Source organism: Alexandromys fortis, unplaced genomic scaffold (genome assembly GCF_014885135.2).
Source record: "Alexandromys fortis isolate MF-2015 unplaced genomic scaffold, M_Fortis_MF-2015_v1.1 scaffold_227, whole genome shotgun sequence".
Classification (NCBI taxonomy): Eukaryota; Metazoa; Chordata; class Mammalia; order Rodentia; family Cricetidae; genus Alexandromys; species Alexandromys fortis.
This window is the reverse complement of record NW_026068109.1, coordinates 675,259-699,422: the sequence shown is the minus strand read 5'-3', so window position 1 is coordinate 699,422 and position 24,164 is coordinate 675,259. Positions and strand designations below refer to the sequence as shown.

General features: G+C 42.9%; 1 protein-coding gene across 2 annotated transcripts in view; it reads right to left on the bottom strand.

The window, feature by feature from the left end:
• The window catches only part of Cyth3 (cytohesin 3), a 114,352-nt gene extending 90,390 nt beyond the window's left edge, over positions 1-23,962 (bottom strand). The window contains exons 1-2 of one of the 2 annotated variants that reach the window (XM_050124377.1): positions 23,772-23,956; positions 11,498-11,595 (exon numbers count right to left, since the gene is read on the bottom strand). In XM_050124377.1, the coding sequence (XP_049980334.1) occupies position 11,498 (1 nt within the window). In that variant the 5' untranslated portion in view covers positions 11,499-11,595; positions 23,772-23,956. Of the gene's footprint in view, positions 1-11,497; positions 11,596-23,771 lie in introns of both variants that reach the window. The other variant, XM_050124376.1, reaches the window with a different exon arrangement.
• Positions 23,963-24,164: the final 202 nt, after the last annotated feature.

The following is a 24,164-nucleotide window of genomic DNA, read 5'->3' as shown; positions in this document are numbered from 1 at the left end:
CTCATTTTTAAGTTATTAATAGTTTTGCCATTAATAAGCAGTCTCTTACAATGTTGCCCAGGCTAACTTTGAATGCTGGAGACAAGTAATCCTCCTATCTCAGGTTTTCCAGAAGCTGATTTCAAAACAACAATTTAGTCTTTAAGTTGAGTGTCTGCATCTATGAAAAAAGTTGTTTCTTTTTACAGAAAATCTCACAGATGGCATCAGAAAGACTACAGGAAGACCCCATGTTCTTAAACAGAAAGGATACGTTGGTGCCTATAACTCTTCAGTCCAAGGATGAGTGAGCTCCCACTGAAGCCCGCATGCTAGCTCCGCCCTTTGCATGGACATGTGTGTAGGTGTACATGCATTCAGAGGTCAGAGTTCAATTATGGGTGCTTCCTTCTCAGTCTGACACTTACTTCTGAGACAGTCTCTCACAGACTAGAGTGGCTGAACAATAAGCTCCCGGACTTTTCTTACCCCTGCACTGGCTACTGATGGACCCTTCCACACCTGGCTTCTGCATCCGTGCAGATCCAAACTCAGGTCCTCATGTTTAGAGAACAAGCCTTTGTGTACTGAGACGTCTCCCCACTCCATTGGCTCCACCTTCTCTGCATTTTCAGAGAGCATTTTTCTGTCGCCTTCGCAAATTAATAATTAGGGTGATTAATTCTTGAATACTATCCTTTCCCCTCAAAACTCTCAGCCTACTCCATCCAACAATGTTGCAGCAAAGTCTAAAAGCATCCTGATGTCCCCTTCCTAAGTAACTCCCCCACACACATTTGCTTCAGGAAGGCTGTTTTCAAGGGCTTTATCCGTAAAATTTTAAATTTTCATCAGGATATGTCTTTCCACTAATTTCAACTAACGCAGAATAAGCCCACTGAATATACAAAAGCATCTGGTGTTTTTGCTTTAAACTCACAGATACTTTTCCCATTGTTCCTCTGATTACTGTTTCTGTTTTGTTTGTGTCTTCTCAGGAACAATACTTATTTAGATCACAGCACTCATTTAACTTCCCACATGGCCGATTTTCTTCCTCATGGATCCCTAACAGAGTTGAAAATCCTGCAAATGCATTTAGTAGTATTATTTTTTTCTCTTGGCTTATTCATTTCACTTCATAATTCTGTCTCTCAATTAACTAGTGTTCAACTTGGCCTATGGCCTTTTCATCTTAAAAAAAATTTCAAAGTATGTGTATGTATGTGAGTGCACACAAACATGCCAGTGTGACATGTGTGCAGTATCCACAGAGACCAGAAGAGGGCACTGGATCCCCTAGAATCAGAGTTACAGGCAGTTGTGAGCCACCAGAAGAGGATGCTGGGAACCCTACAAGAGCAGTGAGCATTCTCAATGACCCAGCCATCTCCCCAGCCCCCCCCCCCATTTTTATCTTTTAATCCACTTATTTCCCTCTTTCTCCTTTTTTATTAAAATCAACAGAGAGTACATTTTACCTAAAATTGACTTCAAGTTTTTCAAAATGACATTACAAAATTTATATTCCCCTTCATTTTATTCTGGCAGCATACTGTTTCTACATTATTGAACACTAGTTTCCACGCCCAGGTCTTCCCCAAAACAGAACAGCTAGCTCTATCGCAACACTGCCAAGTTTGGCAAGGGTTTGTTTTGCTTTTCTACCTCAAGTGCAATTGTGAGGTCTGTGCACACCTAAAGCACATAAGCACTCTGGTGTAGTCCACCTTCATCCCTCAGACACTTGGAGTCTCCTTGGGTAAACCCATCCTATTGATTCTGGATCCTGGTGTATGTATCTAACTCTGACCTGGTTTCCACTCCAGGTAGCTGGAATTCTGCCCACTGCTCCAGGGGAAAGGCATGAAGGCAGCAAGCAGCCTTGATAGTTCTGAGCATATGGAGCCCACATGTGTCCTATGGCCTCCCAGTTCAGCTGCTCCTGAATCTAATTGCTGCACAGGAACAAATCCACCCCTGGCTGCCTGGAGTCACTTGGGATCCATCATCCAGCCATTTTTCCCAATGTCCCAAATTAACAGAACCCATTTCAAAGTTTGCATTGCTTCTTGCAGCCCTGAAATGCATTCTTAGGAAACAGTAAATGAGTCAGGCCCTGACATTTCTTCAACCTGACCTCACCTATTAGGATTCAGCTTGTCACTTTTTTTTCCTCAGTCACTTTTATCAGAAGCTGCTGATTCAAGAGGAAAGAAGATAGGAAGTTAGGGGAATTCTAGTACTTATTCACATATTCCAAGCAAGTAGCCAGTGATCATTTTTTCAATGTGTTCTTCCATCTTCTCAATTTTCTTTCTTTTGGAGTCAGCTATTCTTTCTAAAACTATTTTGGATCAAAATCTCTTTCATGCTATTGGGTTTTCCCACCCATCTGAATATCCTTGCTGTCTGTACACATTTAAAAATGAGATGGAGCCGGGCGGTGGTGGCGCACGCCTTTAATCCCAGCACTCAGGAGGGAGAGGCAGGCGGATCTCTGTGAGTTCGAGACCAGCCTGGTCTACAAGAGCTAGTTCCAGGACAGGCTCCAAAACCACAGAGAAACCCTGCCTCGAAAAACCAAAATAAATAAATAAATAAATAAATAAATAAATAAAAATGAGATGGAGTTAACTATGTGACATTCTTCAGTGTTGTTGTCAAGTGTCTTCTCAGTAGATTTCCCTCTTGATTTTGCATTTTGGGTGAGAAAGTACATTACCTTTGAGGTTTATAAGCAAAGCCTAGTCTCTCCTCCACCATGGTGAAAGATCAAGCACAGGCTGACAGGCTCAGAAGGCAAAAACAAAAATAAACAACTTTATTTGAGTTGTTGGTTTATGTCCAGAAAACCCCAATTTCCCTCCGGACAAGTAATTTAATTTTTATAGAGAAATGTTTGCCTAAAAATAAGTATCTATCAACTAGGCCCTTACTAAAGAGGAAAAGGAACAAACAGAGGGAAGAGTGTGGGGAATATTCTGGCACAATGGCTTCCAGATGGCCTTCTGAATCCAGTTTGTGTGTGATACAATTCCCACACTCACCACCCTTGCCCGAGCACAGTCTTGCAAGAGGATGCCAAAAGCCTTTCCTAAATCCTTATTCTCACACCCATCATGGTGGTACAAGCTTGTCACCTTGTCTACTCTGGGGGTGGAGGTGGGAGGATCAGTTCAAAACCTATGGTGGCTACAAAGAGCTTTCTCAAAAACCAATGCTCATTCTGTTTATCTGATTGTATGTAATTTCTTGTTCCTTCGAACAGCTTAACTCTCCCCTCTGCAAAAGGGTCTTTCCTTGTATATGTCTCTCTCCACTTAAATTACAGCTTGAATTTGTCAGTTCATTGCATGTATCACATGGGTGTGGTGGCACACACCTTTAATCCCTGGAGGCAGAGGCAGGGGATTCTATGTGAGTTCAAGTCCGTCCTAGTCTACAAAATGATACCCTGTTTCAAAGAGCTGTTGATATACATATATATTGAGTTGATTGCCATTCAAGCTTATTAACATGGCATCTTAAACAGTTACCGCATGTGATAAAAACTAAAACTGGTAAATTTCAAGTATATATTATAGTATTAACCACAGTCACCATGCTACACATTAGGCACCTAGAACTTACTTATCTTGTAATGCCACCATCTCCCTACTTGCCCCACCCCTTCCCTAGTCTCTTTTGCTGTGAGCAGTTTCAGAGTGAAGGGAGGATGAAGGTTTGATGTCCTATGTTCTCTACTGTCATCAGAAGTTAAGAATTTATCACAGCTCCTTTACCAATGGCTGGTCTTCAGAGTAAACATCGCCCAGACAGTACACTTCTGTTTCACAATCAACTGTTCATATACACTACGAGGCCACTACAAGAGTCCTGGTCCACGAGGAGGTGCTTAAAATGCAACTCCATCTTTCCCTTTTGTGTGTGGTGGAGGGGGTGCACTGTGTGAATGTGCTCTCCTGCCCAGTGTGTCTTCCTCTATCATTCTGCTTTATTTTTTATATGATTGTGATGGGTGGATAGAAAGAGGGCAACATGATCTGTCTGTGGAGGTCAAAGGACAACTTTTGAGAACTGCTTCTTACTTGCCACCTTGTTAAGGCAGGCTCTTGTTTCTGCATGTTAGCTGGCTAGAGAATTTCTAGGCAATACACCTGCCTCTGCCTCCTACTTCACCATAGCAGTGCTGGAATTAAAGATACTTGCTCACTACCACATCAGCTTTATATGGGTTCCAGAAATCAGTCTCGGGTTCTCAGGTTTATGCAGCAAGCACTTTTACTCACTAAGCCATATTGCCAGCCCTCTCATCAGCCCCTTGCCTTATTTTCTGACATACGTTTTGACTGAACCTAGAACTTGCCTTTTCACTAGAATTACAAATGCATGTCCAGCTTTTATTTCGGTTCTGGGGATCAAATTCAGGGCCTCATGTTGTACAACACTTTAAGAGTTGAGCTGTCTCCTAGCCCTACACTTTCAGATTTCTCAATGTGTCTGAAAACCTTCAGGATAGCACACCAGCCACAAATTCAACCATGTAACACACATGAGGACACAGCGAGCAAAATCTACCACTCCCAACTCTTGAACCAATCAGTTCCACTCACAGGAAATGCATGGTGCTGGTTGTTTCATATATATAACTTAGACTAGCCTTGACCTCTCTGTATAACCAAGGATGACCTTAAACTCCAAATCTTCTGACCTCTACCCCACCCCCATAAATGCTTCTTACTGGGATAAGAGGCCTACACCATCACACCCAGTTTATGTAGCACTAGGGATGGAATACAGGCATTCATTCATGCTATGCAAGCATTCTGCACTGACTGAGCTACAACTCAGCCTTCAACTGCACACTTAAAAGGAGTAACATTTGTCTAGCGGTGGTGGTGGCGCAAGCCTTTAATCTCAGCACTTAGGAGACAGGGGCAAGCTGGTCTATGTGTTTAAAGCCAGCCTGGTCTGCAAAGTGAGTTCCAGGACAGCTAGGGCTACACAGAGAAACCCTGTTTCAAAAATCCAAAAATTAAAAAAAGGTGGGAAAAGGGCATTTATGGGTATGCCTAACACATGCAAGGCCAGGTCCTGGGTCAATTCTAACACTGTGTCCCTCAAAAAGAAAAAAAAAAAAGCCATTTTATTGTCAAAGAGATGGAAGGGTTGCAATACCAATTCCTGTTAGTTTTTAAGAGCTAAAACATCTAACAGATCTTTGATGCTATTAAAAACAATCATTTATAAACAGAAAATTAAGCTACCAGACCATCCTAAATTTAAAAAAGGTAGGGAACATTAATGGGAAAAGAAGTGGGGAAGACATGCTGTCTCGGCTATGAAAACATATCTTTCAGTGGAAGGCAGAAGATGAAGTGATGAGGATCAAGGAGACAGGATCCTTCTTACTGCAAAATAGGAAAGGGTCCTTCAAAAATTTGCCCATGCTGGCACAGACCCAACAACACTCTGCAAAGTAGAGTCTCTTCCCTTAAATTTGTCCAGCATTGCCAGCTGGCCCTTTATATCCACAAAAGCATGGATAACTTGTTTGTCTGTAAAGTCTACCTAACTTTCAGATAGTGAACATTTCTGTGCTAATAATATGTATATATTATTACTAGTGCCCCGACAATTGAAATGCAAATCTAAACGTAGTGCACAGGGGTTTTCAAGGAAAGCTGCCTATAAAATCAAATCTAAGAAGAATAGTTTCCACAGACTGCATGATTTCTTCACAGGCAGCGCTAGTCTCAAATAGCCCCCAAACAGGATGTCTGGCTGCAATTAGAAGAAATATGAGAAATGTGACGCCCACACACACACACACACACACACACACACACAAAGAAAAACAAAATATCTGAGATGCACAAGTGTGTGAAAACCACTAGCCTCACAGTCAGTCCACTAATCACAAAAACCATTTTAAACGTTGGACCTCACCTTCAGTTACAGGGTGGTAATACACAGTTGATCCTTAAAAGATGCCAAGATGCAACAGCTTTCTAGTAAGTGGACCGAAATAGATAGAAATTAACATTTCAATTGAATTGCTGATTTGGAACTTAATGGCTTAAATGCATACATAGAACATTCCAGAAAAAAAATTACAGAACCTGGTTTTCCTTAATGGAGTGATGCTGTCTCTATTCTACCCTGAGCAAATACAGTATTTGAAGAATTCTCATTCTGTTTTGCATGAGGAACAGGTTGGGGCCTCTGGGTTCTCACAGTTACTATTTTCTGCCTCCCACTGAAAATGTGTCAGCCTCACGTACACTCTCTGGTTACATGGTGTGTGCATAATATTAAAAGGGGAAAACTAAAACGCCTACTAGACTAGTCACAAACAGAATTAATACTTTAGAATGGAATTTAGATCAGCCGTCTGAACAGGAGACTCCTAGATCCTGTTGCTATTTCTTGAATGCTTTTATAGGGTGTCATTTTTTTTCCCACCCTGCCCTTTTCCTTTATTGAATTTTCATACAATGAGTTAGCTATGACCATCACCGGATGTAAGAACAACAACAAAAAGCTACAGCTGGATCCTGTATTGGCTTCAGCTGCAACTAAAGTTAATTTCTTTTTAAAAGCCTGCAGGAAAGAACGGAGGGAGGGAAGAAAGAAAGACTCATTCCCAAGAGAGTTTAAGTTTGCTCTATATCCAAGGATATAGCGGCAAAGCATCTTTCTTGTATTATATAACTACAGTATTCTGAATTCTCCAATCCTAAAGTTCTTTTTATTATTAAAAAAAAAAAAACACGCTGGCCAAATACTCAAATAAAACCTTTACTATGTTAAGCCAAACAACTAATCACCTCCATATGGGTGTGGGTCTAACAAACCACTGGGCATGCTGGTTCCAAATTCACCCACACACATCGTCCATTGACATCTGAGCCTTTTAGTCATTTCTCTTGGTTACTAACTTGGGCCACACTAACCAAAAAACACAAGAAATGAACACAACTTTCACCTTGAATTAAGAAGATCTTAAGGTATTTATAATGAAAGAATATTAGACACTAGGACTACACTCGTCAAAAAAAAGGCGGAAAGCTGAAAGAGAATAACTATATGATGTAAATCTTAGAGGCTAAATATGTAAGAAAAATAGTGAGGGCTGGAAAGATGGCTCAGAGGTTAAGAGCACTGGCTGAGGTCCTGAGTCCAATTCCCAGCAACCACGTGGTGGCTCACAACCATCTGTAATGGGATCTGGTGCCCTCTTCTGGTCCACAGGCATACATACAGACAGAACATTATATGCATAATAAATTTTGAAAGGAAGGAAGGAAGGAAGGAAGGAAGGAAGGAAGGAAGGAAGGAAGAAAGGAAGGAAGGAAATGAGACCAGAGAGATGGCTCAGCAATTAAGAGCATTAGTTTACTCTTCCAGAGGACCAAAGATAGAGTCCTAACACCCACAACTTTCTCTTTCTGTCCCTCCAGTCCCAAGAGATCTGACATCCTTTTCTGGCCTCCACAGATAGCAGGTATACATGTAGTACACAGATGAACATTCAGGCATAACACCCATACATATAAAAATAAATAAATAATGTGTAAAAAGAAAAATGAATAATTGAAAAGACTCCTTGAAAATAAACAGGGAAAAGTGAATTTGGAATTTATGTGAAATGCTATGGAATTGTGTGTGTGTGTGTGTGTGTGTGTGTGTGTGTGTGGTTTGTGGGTGGGGTCTCTGTCTCCCTGCCGAGGCTGGCCTAAAAACTCACTAGAGTAGCACAGGCAGCATTGTGCTAAGCCCGCAAGTGTGACCTCCACATCCATCAGGAATTGCTATTACTCTTTAAGTGGAACCATAGTTGTGGTTCTACAGCAAATCAGACACCAAAGTATTTAAGGAGAAAATGTAGCAAAACTTGTCACTAACTCTCAGATAGCTCCTACACACACACACACACACACACACACACACACACACCATTTAAATTGTATGAAGAGGTAGAAAATGAAAAAATTTAGTAGTTCATGAAATTAATGCAAAAAGACAGTGGGTTTACAGTTATCAGGATGAAGAAGCATACAAATGAACTTTGAACTGCTGATTCTGAACTAGGCTGCTCAATGGTAAATGTATAGAACTGTTTATTGTACTATTTCAAACATGTTGTATATTTGAATACTTTCAAACCACAAAGTTTGGAGAGAAAAAAATTACACTAACTATACTGTCAATTGCAAGTTTTTCCTGCACCCCCAAAAAGAAGTTAGTTCAACTCACTCTGCTGGACTTGTGAACTGGAGCAGACAAGGGCTCAATACGCTGAGGGCTAGTAGATATGAGAGTCTACTCCCTGACAATTTCACTTAGATTTTTTAAACATTCATTGCACAGATGAGAAATATGAAGGTCAGGGAACATAACTTACACACATCAGGAAACCAGAAACAATATGTGTCAATGCCAAGTTTAACAACTAGGTTCAAAATGTCTATGTATCTAAGCATACAGAACGTACAAAGAGTCAGAACAAACTCTTAGCCTAGATAGGTGACTCTTCTTCCATGAAGAAGGAATTAATCTCAATGGCTGACCTAGAAGATAGGAAACAGGCAAACACTGTTAAATTACAGACGAGAGGTGGTAGGTGCCTCTCTAGACGCTATTTAGGGAGAAAAGGCTGCACGGCTATCTCCAGCAACATGATACCTACCATGTCAGCCAAAATGAGGGCTGGTGATAGAAAGGGCTGCCTACAAGTGCTGTGGCAATCCTACAGTTCCAAAATCCAACACATGGACCGAAGGGACTATCTTTACATGGAGACAAGAAAGAGGCATGTTTGGAACATCAGGAATAAAAACACCAAGTTCAATTCCCATAAAATAAAGGACACCCTCTCTAGCTTACATGTGGGATAATGCTCAGTTGGTGAATGTTGTCGCCCAAGCCAGTCAGCCTTCTTCATCAGTGGCAGGTGGAACAGTCCTGCACCAACTTTCTAACCCTTTCATTAAGGAAAAGGCACATCTGTAAAAATCTGTTCTTGAACTCTGCAATCACTAATCCAACCACCTATATTTCTTGACCACTAAACACCAACATAAAATCAGCCACCCCAAATTCCTGAAGCTGGAGAGCTCCTATAAAATATTCTGCTAAAGCTGCAGTCCCAAGAGCAAACTCCTGAATTCTCAAGTGCTGGGCAACCTGCACCAAACTTTACCATGGCAGTGGCCAGAGCCTCACACCATTGAGTTACACCCCTAGCCAGACTAATTCTTATCTAGCCTATCATAATCTTTGACTGAGTGGCGGTGGTGGCACAGGCCTTTAATAGCAGCATTCGGGAGGCAGAGGCAGGAAGATCTCGGTAAATTTGAGGCTAACCTTGTGTACAGTGTGAGTTCCAGGACAGTCAAGGCTACACAGAGAAACCCTGACTTGAAAAGACAAAACAAACAAATGAAAACCTTTTTTAGGTAAATTGGGAAAGTCAAATAAATAAAAGTTTTGATGTGGAACTCATGAAAACACTTCTAAAACAGATGGCCTCCACCCCTCTTTAAAGGCAAGACCAAAATGACCCATAATAATTGACAGAGAGACGAGCAAGTCCAGTGCTCCTTGACTGTGAAGGAGAAAGGCAGAGGCGATGTGAAGGTTAACAGAGACTTCAAATCTGAAAACTAAATGTCAAAGCTTTATAGTGGCAGAATCCCGGGGGAAATAGCTTATGTTCTTTCCAGATTTAAAAAGAAAAATTAGTCATGTTCTGCATGTCCAGCCACATTCTAAGGCATTTTATGAAACAGAACTACTACCCCAGCAGCCAAATGAGGGCGGGACACATATGTCCTACTTAGGTCTCTGCTCCTCTAACTGCTGTCATCAGGAGTGAAGGCCATGGGACAAGATCTGGGGAACAAGAGGCAAAGTATGCAAAGACCAGTCTGAAGCAAAGGTGAAAGTACAGACACTGTTACCCACTTGGCCAGAACAGAGCCTAGCCCCTATTTCAGATGAAGAAAACTAAGGTTCAGCCAGGGCAGCATGGCAAGAAGAAAGCGAGGCTTTAGAATCATGCTTCTCCGGGAATCACAGAGCCCCTAATTCCTGAGAAAACGGAGTGTTTTCGAAGGTCTGTTCTACACGCAGATTCTTTCTATGTGGCAATGAAAGGCATCATTTTCTTCTCAAATAAGTCATGCTCAGAAATGCAGTCATGTATTGAATTAAAGTCTGCAATCACTCAATCTCCCAACACTTGGGGCATACAGCCTTGTCATGTGAAGAGGCCAAACATTTAAAAGATGCTAAAATCCTCTATTTTCCCATACTCTAACACAAACAAAAATGAATTCATTTGTCTGATCTTTTCTCAACTCAAAAAAATTTTAATCTAATTAGTGAAACTTGGCAAAGGGCATTTTTGATCATTTTCTTTTATTTCCTCTCTGCTGAGAACCAAAAGGGAGTCCTGTCTTCTAATAGAATGTTAAGTTGTCAATGTCTGCACCACTCTTCCTTACTGTACTTAAAAAAAATTTATGTCGAAAGAACTGTAATCTTAAGTCTGCCAAATGAAACTATAAAAATATCCTAAACATATGAAAATATAATTTTGTTTACATAATTTATGCAGAACAAAGTGTTAATCTCAAAAAGAAAATATAACCTACCTCCGTTCTTAAAAAGACAACTCTATATGATTAATGAATACTTAGAGAAAAGAAAAATGCTTTCTCTGTCTTCTACAGCAATGTGAGCCTAGCTGAGGGAGAGAAAAGGAAGTGGACCTGCTGCCCCACAGCCTCAGGCCAATCACCTCTGGCTCTAAGTGACAACACCTCTTCCTGGCCATTCTAATAAGGGTTTTATTGCCCTATGTGACAGGAAGTATGGAGACAGACTACAAGGGGGATTAATTCAACAAAACCAATCATCCACCAGTGTGTGGGCTTAGAACTCAGTGGGCTAGCCATCACAGCTCAAAAAAGCCCAAAGTAAGGAAAAGAAACACATCCTCCGGGTATTTCCGATGGGAAAACTCCCCAAGAAACCTCTCTGCAAGCAGCCTTCAAGTGGCCCTCCTCTGGGACTGGGTGACCAGGGCCCTGTCCCTGCTGGGAAGATAGCTTCTGTACATGGTTCTGTGCAAAAGAAAGAAAATAGGGTGGACCTGTAATAGGGGACCAAACACAGCAATGATCACAACTACCCAAAAATAGGGAACAGGGGAATGAACAGGTAGACCAATCCTTCTCATGCCCACCAAATACCTAGGTACCATTTTTATGGTTTCAAACCACAGAGCATTATTTAAGTATTGCTTTATAGAAAAGAAAAAAATTACTTAACTCCATCAGCCACCCTATATTTAAATCAATTCTAGAAATAGCTAAATAGTTACTGCTTTAATGAACTCTCATATTATCGAATTGTGGCTTTTAAAGAACCTCCAGAATGTGAAAATAATAAATGCAACCCAGATGTTCACTAAAAAAAGAGAGAAAGAAAACAAGATTGTTTTTACTTCATAGCAACCAAATAGGTCAACGCATTTCCTCCTTCCGAGAATCCTCAGGGGACCGCAAGCGCCACTCCAAGAGCATGTGTTTCATATGCGTCTGTCTAAAAAAATAGGAAATGCCGCTGTCCAAAGTAAATGAGCAATATTATATGTTCCCATGAAAGTGAATTAGTGAGCCTATTTTCTCCCTGTTGCCAAACATCTGGATGAAAACGGAGGGAGCAGCTATCAGTAATTACCTTTCAGTCATCATCAAAACAGTTCTAAACAGTTCTATAGTAAATTGCTGGTTTTATCGATTACAGAAATAAGTGTGTTAAAAGGGGAAGGGGAAGGAACCTAACCACTGACAACAGCCTTGCTGAGAGCTTACAGCAGGGCTTTACTGTCCCCTATTTGAACAGTGCTCCTGGTGACTTCCTAGGACTGAGACAACTGAGCAAGTCAACTTTCTCTGTGAAAGTACACACAGAATCATCTTCGCCAACTGGGTTGACGCGAGTGAATCTCTCCTAATATTTACATAGGGCGGAAAGACACTTACCCGAAATAAACAGCTTACTGGACTGTCTCCAGGCAGAGGATATAACGCTTCTGAATCCAGAGTCTATCCTATCACACCATTTGAGGGCCAGGCATCAACTTTAAAGTTTTTGAACACAGCTAATTTCAAAAGTCAGATGGAGACAAGAGATATTTTCCACCCTTACTTAAATCATTTACTGTTTTCCCAAAAGATCAAAATATTTTATGTATCTTCAGTAGATTTTAGAGTAGATTGGCAAAATCTATTGTTTAAAAAAATCATCTTAAAGAGCTGGATGGAAAGACGCATAGAAGTTAAGTACACTTCCTGCTCTTGCAAAGGACCCACGTTCAGCTCTATCAGCTATCTACCTCTAGCTCCTGGAGAGCTAACACCTTCTTCTGACCTATGCCGAAATACACACTCACAATTTGTGTGTGTGTGTGTGTGTGTGTGTGTGTGTGGTTCTTCAAGACAGGGTTTATGTGTAGTACTGGAACTCATTCTATAGACCAGGCTGGACTCAAACTCAGAGAACCACCTGCCTCTGCTTCCCAAGTGCTGGGATTAAGGATGTACACCACCGCTGCCCAGTCACAAGTTTTTTTTTTGTTTTTGTTTTTTTTATTGGTCCTTGGACTTCCCACAGGGCAGGGAACCCTGATTGCTCTTTGGGCTGACGAGGGAGGGGGACTTGATTGGGGGAGGGGGAGGGGAGGCGATGGTGGGGAAGAGACAGAAATCTTTAATAAATGAATAAAAAAATTTAATAAAAAGAAAAGAAAATCTCTACCACATGTGGTGACGCACACCTTTAATCCCAGCATTCCGGAGACAGAGACAAGCTCTATGAGTCTGAGGCCAGCCTGGTCTACAGAGCAAACTCCAGGAAAACAGGACTACATAGGGAGAACTGTCTCAAAAAAGCCGGGGAGGGGGGTCACTTTAAAACTGTCCTACGTTACAATAAACCCACTTCCTACAAGAACTTCCGCTAATGTCTTTAAACTCATCTACCTCTTTCCAAGGAGTGACTCCTACCAGTTTTGTTGAAGCAACAGCACAGTGTGCACACCTATACTCGCAGCATAAGGAACCACTGCTGGTCCCCATGCAAACGGACTTCTTTCTAGACACACACACCAAACACCACACACCCCTTCCCCTCCCTGAGTTCTAACAGCTCTGCCTCCCCCTCTAGCCTACTCATCACAGGCCAAGCTTTCATTTCAGCCACAGATCCAAACAGCCCAAAGGGGCCTGCCTGACAACCTGAGTTGACTGCCAGGACACACGTGGTAGAACCAGACCTACCTACCACAATCCGCTACACACACACATACACACACAGGGAGAGAGAGAGGGAGGGAGGGAGAAAAAGAGGGAAAGAGAGAGGGAGAGAAAGAGAGAGAGAGAATTTTAAATATTGAAAAGCACAGAAACTAGTCTCAGATTCATACATGGAAACACAGAAGACATATCTAATTACATGCAATCAAAGTTCCAGGAGAAGGAATCAATGAAGAGAAAATGATCAAGAATTCTGCATATCTCATTTAAGATCAAGCATTGGCATAGCTCTACCAAAAAGAAAAACAGCAGCACCAACTAATCTCAGGCAGGACAGATTAGAGGAAGATCACCTCTGGGCCCAGCACAGCTGAAAGGCAAAAAAGAAGACTGCTGAGGGTGAACTAGGGATAGAGACATACTAGCTTCAAGGGAGCAGTGAGACTTTGCTGGTTCCTCCACAGGCACACTGTGCGGCAGTCCCTCACAATGGATGAAATGGTCCCTTCCAACATCTTGGGAGTGAACTTCAGAACCTACAATTGTACACTCAGTAAAAACAGCCTCTGAAGGTAGAAAAAGCAAAGACATTTTTGACAAAACACACATAGGAATCCTCTCTTCTCTCTAAGCCTACTCACAATAAGCTAAAAACCTCCAAAATACACTAGGAAAGCAACAAGAGTTATAGCTATGAGGCTAGAGAAGATGGCTCAGAGGTTGGGAGTTCCAGCTGCTCTTCCAGAGGTCCTGAGTTCAATCCCAGCACTCACACAGAGGCTCACAACCATCTATAATAGGATCCAATTCCCTCTTCCAGTGTGCAGATGTACATCCAGACAAAACACCCATATACTTAAAAAGAATAGGCCAGGAGGTGGTGGCACACACCTTTGATCCCAGCACTTGGGAGGCAGAGACAAGCAGATCTGTTAGTTCAAGGTCAGCCTGGTCTACAGAGCGAGTTCCAGGACAGGCTCCAAAGCTACACAGAGAAACCTTGTCTCAGAAAAAAAAAAAAACCCAACAACAATAAAAAGGAATTTAAAAAGTACAGTGATATATCTTACTCCTGAGACAGACAGACATTCAGCAGCCTGAACAGGAATGGAGATCAAAATGCTGAGGCTGCTGGGAAATCAGAGTAGTATTCACCAGCTCCTAACGAGAAGGCAATCTGCTGGAATCTAGGAAAACTGAAATCAGGCTTACAACTGGTGACGGTCACGGCAACAACAGACCCAGAAAGCTGTGCCTGTTTATGGGGAGAGACAGGCCTGCAGAGCTCATCTCAGTATTATCTATAACCACATCAATGGAGAATCAACATGTCAGAGTTCAGCACAGGACAAAGACAGAATGTGAGAAAAGTTTAAAGAAACAAACAAGATCTGAGTCTATATACCATTATGTGGGTCATCTTACATTTACAAGCAAGCTGCCAAACCTCCATACAGTTGACACCAGTTTTCTCATTAAAAAGGAGAGACTTACATAAATACACACCACAGGGCCCCCACAGCAAATTTTAACCACTGCTCTAACCCACAGAAAATGACAGAGAATAGACCAGAATGTGCTCCATACCTGTAACCACAACTGACTGAGAACTGGCAGGCGGCTCAGCTGTGAAGTGCCTGCTGCAGAAGACTGAAGACCTCCAGTTCAGGTCCCAGACACCCACATAAAGTTAGTCATCACCCTGTACATGTGCAGGCCCAGTGCTGGGGAGTCAGAGACAGGCAAATTGCAGGAGTTCCACAGTCAATTGGTGAGCCCTGGGCTCAGTGAGCAGCTTTCTCAAAAGACAACAATGAGGGGCTGAAGAGGTGTCTCAGCAGTCAAAAGCACCAGCTGCTCTTCCAGAAGATCTGGGTTCAATTCCCAGCACTCACATGGTGGCTCACAACTTCAATCCCAGGGTGAAGTTGTGCCATCTTCTGGCCTCTGTGGGCACTGCATATATATATACAGATTAGATAGATAGATAGATAGATAGATAGATAGATAGATAGATAGACAGACAGACAGACAGACAGACAGACAGACAGACAGACAGACAGACAGACATTCAGAGACATAGATAAATATTCAGGGAAACACAAACATAAAATAAAAATAAAGTTTTTAAAAGATAAGGTGGAGAGATGGAGAGATGGTTCAGCAGTTAAGAGCACTGACTGCTATTCTAAAGGACCTGGGTTCAATTCCCAGCACCCACATGGCAGCTCACAACTGTCTGTGATAAAGGGTCCAGCACTCTTACACAGATATAAATACAGGTAAACCACAAATGCAAGTAAGTGCACATAAAAAATAGAAATAAATAATTTTTAAAAAGATAAGGTGGAGAGCCCTTGAATAGTCCTTTTTTATGTGTATCTGTGGGTCTATGTGCATATGTATAAGAAACAGACATCAACTTCGGCCTCAATACACAGACATGCATATAGGTATAGACCACACCAAAACAATTCTACCAAGGACCTGATGTGCACAGACACACAGAGCTGCATTTTAGATCTTTTTTTTTTAAATTTTTTTATGGTTTATTTAGCTTTATTTTATGTGCATTGGTGTGAAGGTGTCAGGTCCCCTGGAACTGGATTTTCAGACAGTTGTGAGCTGCCATGTGGGCGCTGGGATTTGAACTTCAGTCCTCAAGAAGAGCAGTCAGTGCTCTTAACCTCTGAGCCATCTCTCCAGCCCTGCATTTTAGATCTTAAAGGTATAGCAGCAGATAATAATTCTGCATTCATGCAACTCGTTTGTTTGTTTAAGACAGATCTCACTATATAGCCCTGACTGTTTTTCAAACTGACAGCAATCTTCCTGCTTCAAACTCCCAAGTGCTCGAATTAAAGGCATATCCACTATGTCTGGCTAAAACTTCCATTTTGTGAGAGAAGAAGTAGACAATAAACAAATACACAGTGGGCAAGGGGTGCTAAGAGAAATGGAACTAGACAAAGGAAGCCGAGAAAAGAGAAGGAGTGGCATTGGGTGCTCTTTCGAACACGCTGTATGAGGGTTACCTCAGTGGTATGGGAGACACTGCATTCACAAAATCCTGAATGAAATCAGGAAGACATCAGGTGCAGCTAGAGGGGCAAGTCCTTGGGGCAGCTAGGGTAAAGGTCCTGAGACAGGGGTGTGCCTAGCAGAAAGACCAGCAAGTTTTAAGTGGAGTGAAATGAGAAGATGGTTCAAACTATTGAGACAGCAAGAACTGGGACCTGGAGCACGGCAAGACAGCTAAGAGCACTTGCTCTTGCAGAAGACCTGAGTTCAGTTCCCAGCATCCATGTCACGAGGCTCACAACCACCTATAACTCCACTTCTAATGGATCTAACACTCTCCTCTGGCCTCTACAGATACACAGACAGACACACATACATATAAATTTAAAAAACACAACTTTTTGAAAGGCAATGGACTATACAAGGGCCAGATGTGGTGACAAATGCCTTTAATGCCAGCACTTAGGAGGCAGAAGTAAGCGAGAGTCTCTGTGAGTTACAAGACAGGCAGGGAAATATATTAAGAACTTGTATCAAAAAACAAACCAACAAAAGACAAACAAACCTACAAAGGGGTCAAGGAGAACAAATGGATTTTTATTTAACATACATTAAAGTATGTAAATTAGTATATATATACTAATAAATATATATAAATATATTCAGTATATACTAAAGGAAGGACTGTTAAAAGTGGAGGAGAAACAAGGTTTCTGACAGACTGCACATGACCCACAAAGTCTACAGAGCATCCTTTCTGAACTTGAACCTCTGACCTTTATAGCCCACTAGAGGATGTGGGCCATGACAAGGTCTGAGGGCAGGAGTCCCATTAAGATGAGGGCAGAGCAAATGTGAGTGATGTAAACAAGGATGAGGAGGAGCAGGTGGGGGAGGGTGTCAGAAGGCTAGGGCAGAGAAGGGAAAGATGGAACTTTATGTTTGATGGAGCACCTAGAAGAATGACACTGCTGTAAACTGAGATAGAGGGACAAGCCTCTGCTATATACTGAGATGGAAGTACTTATTTGCAGTAATACCTAAAATCATACCACATACTGTCAACAGCTATTAAACTAATTCTGAGCAATGAGGCATTACACATAGTGCTTGCTGGTTTGCTGGATTTGAGTCAGCATCTCACTATGTGGACCAGGCTGGCCTGGAGCTCACCAAGGTCTGCCTGCCTCTGCCTCCAGAGCACCACTGCACTGGTATTTTTTTATGGAGGCGACTCACATGTGTCTTTGTTTCCACCTTCTTTTACCACTACTCCCTGATCCAGCAAGCACCTATACTATCACCTGGACCACTACAACTTCCTCCTTGTGCCCACAGCCTCTATTCTTACCCAAACCATTCTTCACTAGGGACTCAGGAACACATTTCTTAAAAAGGCAAAGTGGGCAATAGCTAAGAATATAGACTCAAGGAAGGTTTAGTAGCACAAGTCTTTAATCCCAGCAGTTGAGGGGCAGAGGCGGGGGATCAAGACCAGCATGGTCAACAAAGGGAATCCCAAGACAGCCAAGGCTACATTGGGAGAGCTTGTCTCAAAAAATTAACCAAACAAAGAATAAAGACTCAAACAAGAACATAGGTACAAGTGAGTTATGGCTCCACTACTTACCAGCTGTGAGATTTGAAGCAAACTACTTAGTGTTCCCATTTTTCTATCTGTAGCTAGTAATTCTTGGAAGAGTAAATAAGATATGTAAACTACAGGAGACAGGACCTGGCAAAGAGCATACAGAAATTAGCTAAAATTATCGAAAGATAAATCTAATATTGTTGCCCTATGTGAAATGGGCTTCCTGCACTGTAAGTGAAATCTGCTGTTGTTTGCTCCAAGCCACACACAAGGCTCGGCCTGGATCACCAGCCCTATGGGCTGTACCTAAAGGAGCCCTTCCTCCAAAAAGCTGTCCAAGCCAAGGGTTTTCTTCCACCTCCTCCACTGCTTCTAGGCCCCACCTCCAACGCCCTCCTTGTCACCTCTTGACCTCTTTCAACACATTCAGAATAATTTGTGGTTATTTTAGAGATCTATTTACCTTTTAAATCTGTGTCCCCATGCAAACATAAGCTCCATGAATTTCTGTCCAGGCCTTACTTATGGTGACAACCTGATAGGGACTGTATTAACATCTGGATTACTGTTAGAGCATGCTCTATGCAGAATCTGAAAGCATCTATCCCATACACTTCTTAAGCTCTCAAAAGCAGAGTGGTTCCTAGTTTCCTACAAACACAGCGAATGCACACAGGGAGCACACTGTACTACACTTAATATGTATTTTATCTTACACAAATTTTCTCAAAAGGTGGCTTTGAAATATCTCTTTGTAAAGGGAGATGTTTTCCTTTCTCTCATGGGGTAGGTTTGTATTTTGTTTTATTTTTGGTACTTAGGTTTCTGAGGGTTTTTTTTTTTTTTTTTTTTGGATTTTTGTTTTGTTTTTGAGAAAGGGTCTCTCTACATAGCCCTGGCTGTCCTGGAACTCACTATATAGATGAGGCTGACCTCAAACTCACAGTAATCCACTTGCCTCTACCTTCTGTATTGGGATTAAAGGTGTGCCCCCATCACACCCAGTTTTGTAGGGATAGTTCATTTTTGTTTTAAGAAGGCTTTATTCTGTAGCTCAGGCTGTCCTTAAAATCCACTGTGTAGTTCAGGCTGGACTTAAACTCACTGCAATTTCCCTGCCTCAGCCTACAAACAAACACAAGGATTACAGGCATCCACCGTGCCAAACAAAAAAGGGTGTTTTCTAACCCGCACAGCATATTATTTTTCCCTGACACTTCTATTCTAATTTTAGCAAAGGAGAAGACAGACTTATTTCAACTTAATCCAATTTCAAGAAATAAAAAGGCAGAGAATGAACCATTTCCTTCCTGCTTAAATTCATCAGCCTCTCTGAACAGGTGATTATTGTTTTTGGTTCCTTGTTGAACCTTCCACAAAATGGCCATTCATATTCAAGCACTTCCTTAAGAAAGAAAGAAAGAAAGAAAGAAAGAAAGAAAGAAAGAAAGAAAGAAGAAACTAGCACACAGTGCATATTTTCCTACTTTGCTTTTGTAATTTGAAATGTCACAGTGGTCTTTCTGTGTCAACTCGTTTGCCTCTCTCCTCAACTTAGTAACTTCAGTCACCATCCCTATGTTAAAGTTGATTCTCCCCAGTCTCTTGCTAATGGACATTTAAGGCAATAAATAATCTTTTGCCTCTACTGCCTTACACAAGTACAAATGTATCCTCACATTAAACAAGTCCAAATACAGCCAGTGGTGGTGGCAGCAGCACACACCTTTAGTCCCAGAACTTGGGAGGCAGAGGCAGGTGGATCTCTGTGAATTTGAGACCAGTCTGGTCTACATAGTGAGTTCCAGAACAACCAGGGCTACACAGAGAAACTCTGTCTTGAAAAAAAAAAATTACAAGTGTAATGTATCGCCATGTTATAATTCTAGAACTGAATTGTTGAGTCTGAGGACCTAGGGTGTGATTTTAAAAGCTATTGCCCATTACTCCTATTGACCTCAGGGTCTAAACAGCAAAACAGTCATCTCTTTAAGGCTCTAAAGCAGAGGGAAATTGGTGTAGGGAATTGGTTACACATGTGGTAGAAAAACAGGAAACAGTAAGACAACGCAGAGAGCAGGAGGAGCCACAAGCTCTCCCTTCTGTAGGAAGGCAGAAGGCATTTCCAGAGCTTGGGGGCTAGGAAGGACAGGAGCTCCCAGAGCAAAGACCGCTGGCAGGAGCAGAAGTCTCTAAAGAGCAGCTGCAAAGAAACTGCCTGAAGCAGAACGGCTACAAGAGAACCTGGTTTCTTCGATTTCTGCCCCAATCTCTCCCAAAAGCTCCCACCTGCCAAACCCAACTGGGCAAGACCACTCCCTACGTGTCTAGGAAATGCACCTGCAGGAGGGAGTCCCTGAAACAGACCTGAGCCACCAGGACCTAGAGGACATTAAGCCTTCTTGAGAGCTGTGACTAACTTGAACTACCGCCAGCAAAGGCTAAGATGGCCTTACCAACACTCAGTTTTCAAATTTTAGGCTTGGCACTGATCAAACAGGTCAAAGTTGGGCTCTCCACGTAGCTTTACTTTCATACTTATTTTGAGTACCCTGGGCTTCAGAGCACAGCATCAGCATCCAGACAGATGGAAGTGCAGTGGGACAACTCATGCCCATTACTTCATCTGCCCCAACGGCACATTCAGAAACATGGCGCAGGTGGTGGCCAGGAGCCAAACTAGCCAGTTATTTCCTAAGTAGAGGCTAAGTTCAAGAACTATTCTAGAAAATCTGAAAGGCACCCAGTGCCAAAGGAAGTAAAAAAAAAAAAAATACCTTAACTACACTCTGCACACATTACAAGGAACAATGTGTTCTTGTAATCTCGTACCCCCACTTGCTCCTCCTTGTAACCGCCTTCCAGCCATTCATACGCCATCCTTTCCTTATCTTGCATTGCAAAGAACAAATAATTAAAGCCTGGACAAAAAGTTCAATTATAAAAACTCAAGTAGGAATCAATTTCTGAAGTTCCTTTTACCTGACCAACACACAAACAATAAAAAGATCTTTTAAATTATCCTCAGCCTCTGCTATAACGACTGCTTGAATAAATTTAATTTTTCTCTTCTAAGCATGCTGAAACAGAGTTCCCAGAAGCAGATTAAAGGGCTCTCCTATACTCTAACGATATGCCAAATAATGCTATGCTTTTTAACTCCCTGGTAACAGAAATAGTTTTATCAAATTTAAAAAAAAAAAGAAGGAAGAAAAAACATCAATTATTTTTAAGGCAAAGCAGTTTTTGGAAATGGAAATGGGATTACTGCCAGTAACTGTATGTTAACGTCAACCCTCCACAGATCAAGAGTTCTATAGAAGTCCATCAGGTTCATACAATAAGTATATAATGACTCACATTTCAAAACTGTGAAAGATTTTCACTGGGTTCAAAATCAAATACTCTAAGATTGCCAAAAGTACCTGTAAGTGTCTTTCCACACTGTAGATAGGAAAAGATCTTGATAAGTCAAATGAATGGAAGTTAAAAAGTTGTTTTCTATCACCTAGCACTGTCTGGCATTTCAGGAAAAAAATCGATAAATTTCTTCATTGCTGAATATCCCAGGAAGGTGGATCAAACGACACTGTGCATCTACCACATCTTTTATAAGCTGGGGTTTATTTTTTTTTCAATTTTGAAAGTAATGCATGTATTCTTATTCAAGAAACCTGGGAAATGTAAAAAGAAAACTCCAGAGAGCTCCAGTGTCTACACTGTCCAGAGCAGAATGTATAAAATAACTACTTATTCCGGGTAACTTTTTAAATTGTGTGTGCACGAGCTTGTTGCTGCTTGCCTATGGAGGGCAGAAGACAGCTCACTGGCAGCGGTTCTCTCCTTCACCTTGTGGCCCCTGGAGACTGAATTTGGGCTGTCAGGCTGTCTTGACAGCAGGCACCTTAATTACTTATTTTAAATGTCTCATCAAAGTAATCTTACCTGATGGGCATTACTGTTTTTTTTTTCTTTCTACCATGGAATGCAGTATCATTGACTGTAACATCTTTTTTAACGAAATCAGATTGCTTCTCTGGGATATAGTCTCAAGAGATATTAATAGCCCAGAGATAGTTTTAAGCCCTTTTGATATATAATATCATCCTTTGTTATAATTCTCAAATTCTATGAACTGTTGAAACACATTGGCTTCTAAGTTTTCTCCCTCTGTGTCTGGCTTTTACCTTCGAATCCCTCACAAGTGTGGACTCACAGGTTCTGGAGCACCTGAAAAGCAATCCCCAAACCAGCTGGCTTCCTAAATTCCAAAATCAACTGTTTAACTAGTGCCACTGTCTTTCCTAAAGTACTACGTCAAAGTGTGATCTAGGCGAAAGGCAAGGCATCCCCAGGGATCTTGTGTCTCCAGCCCGGCAGCAGCCGGTATGTAGGAGGGTTTGTAACTGGGTTCCTTCTTTTCATAAACAAAACGCCCACTCGGTGCCACTGTGCTACCCCTGGCTTTTACTATGAGAACTGAACGTGGCAAATGCCAAGAAGGGTGCCAACTTCCCACCAGCTCGGCCACCTCGTTTCTTTCAGGGGGAAAAAATACATCTGAGAAGCTCTGGAATTCTAGAAGGCACCTTGATTAACCACTTCACGGGGAAGCCTTCAATACTGCTGATTCTTACAGGCAGCTGTTCCAGCAGCCTGTAATTAAGACCTTTTTTTTTTTCCTTCTTCCCAAAACACTCCCTTATTATATGGAATTCTGATCATTCTGTCAGCAAAAACGAAGATCGTTACTCAAAGTCCAGACAGCTCCAACTTGGGGTGTTTGGGTGAAAATGAGGGGAACTTAACCCTTTGCTTCCTCAATCAACGATCCACTCCACATACGGAGACTCTTTATTGTTTTGGAAAACCAAATTCACAAGATGACACAATAATTTGTATTCTACTGAGTAGCTTTCAACCAACAGCGCGGTGCAGCAGGATGGAACTTAAGGCACAAACAGCCTGAGCAACACCGAGAACTGATAACCCTCTTCTGGAGAGGTGTGTGCCACACGCACCTGCCCCGGAGTCTTAAGCCTTGCTGGCTGTGGCTCCTGAGTCCCACCCTCGGTTTTAAAGGGATCCCATCTGATCCCTTTAATTTCTTAATTATATTTTCCCTTTGGTAGTGTTGGGGCTCAAACTCAGGGTCTCGGGCATGCTAGACATGGATTCTGTCACTGAGCCATTTATCCCCCCTCTTGATTTTTACACCTTCCCCCACCCCGTAGCATTTTTTTCAGTTTGATAAAAAAAAATGCATGCTCAGACCCGGACTCGGGCAGTCTGCCCCTCTCGTCGCTTAAGCCATTCGCAGGGAACACTTGTGATTAAAAACCAGAGACGTGGTCATGATTTCCAACCTTCCTCCTCCCCCCCCCGCCCCCCGATGGACACCCTTGAGACATCCAAATTGAAAACTTTGCCCTCCTCATTATTTCCCACGAGCTCCCTAGCTCCAGCCACCTGAGGAGAGCTGAAAAGGAGCGGGGCCCGTCCGAAACAACTGGGCTCGGGAGGGCGTGGACGCCCTTGGCAATGAGACGCTGGGAAGGTCGCCCCGCAATGTGCCCCTACCTCGGAAAGGCGACCTGGAGCTGCGTCGCGGAGACCCCGGCTTCGAACCCCCGACCCGCGACCGCTCTGGGAGACGACCCCGCGGTCTCCAACATGTCCTCTGACCAGTGCTACGAAGCCTGCGCCCCGGCCTCACCCCACACACCTCCCCACGGTCGCTGTCACCCCACCCCACCCCCGGCCCCACACCCCAAGCCTGTGGGCTCTCCCACAGCGCGACCCCCGGCCTCCGGGGCGCCCAGCGAGCGGGCCACACCTCCATCACTCACCGCTGCCGCCCTCACCGCCACCGCCTTCGTCCATCTTGAGGCCACTCCCCGCCAGCCGGCGAGCCCGGAGCCGGCGGGAGCGACAGGGCTGAAAGCCGGGATCAGAAGAAGCAGCCGCGAGGAGAACCGTGGAGCTCCTCCGCGCGCGCGGCCCGGGTCGCGGCCGGGCCTCCTCGGAGGGCCGGGCGGGGCCTCACTGCTCGGGTACAGTCACGTGATGCAAACCACGCCTCCTCCTGCCGGTGTGGGCGGAGCCTAGACGCTGAGCGGTCCCGCCCTCTAAACCCCGCCCGGCCTTGCAGCAGCTGCAGTTGCTGCTAGCCCAGAGACCAGGATCCTGCAGAGCAGCACACTCCCTCAAACCTCCATTCTCATGCTCTAGGGCATCCTAGA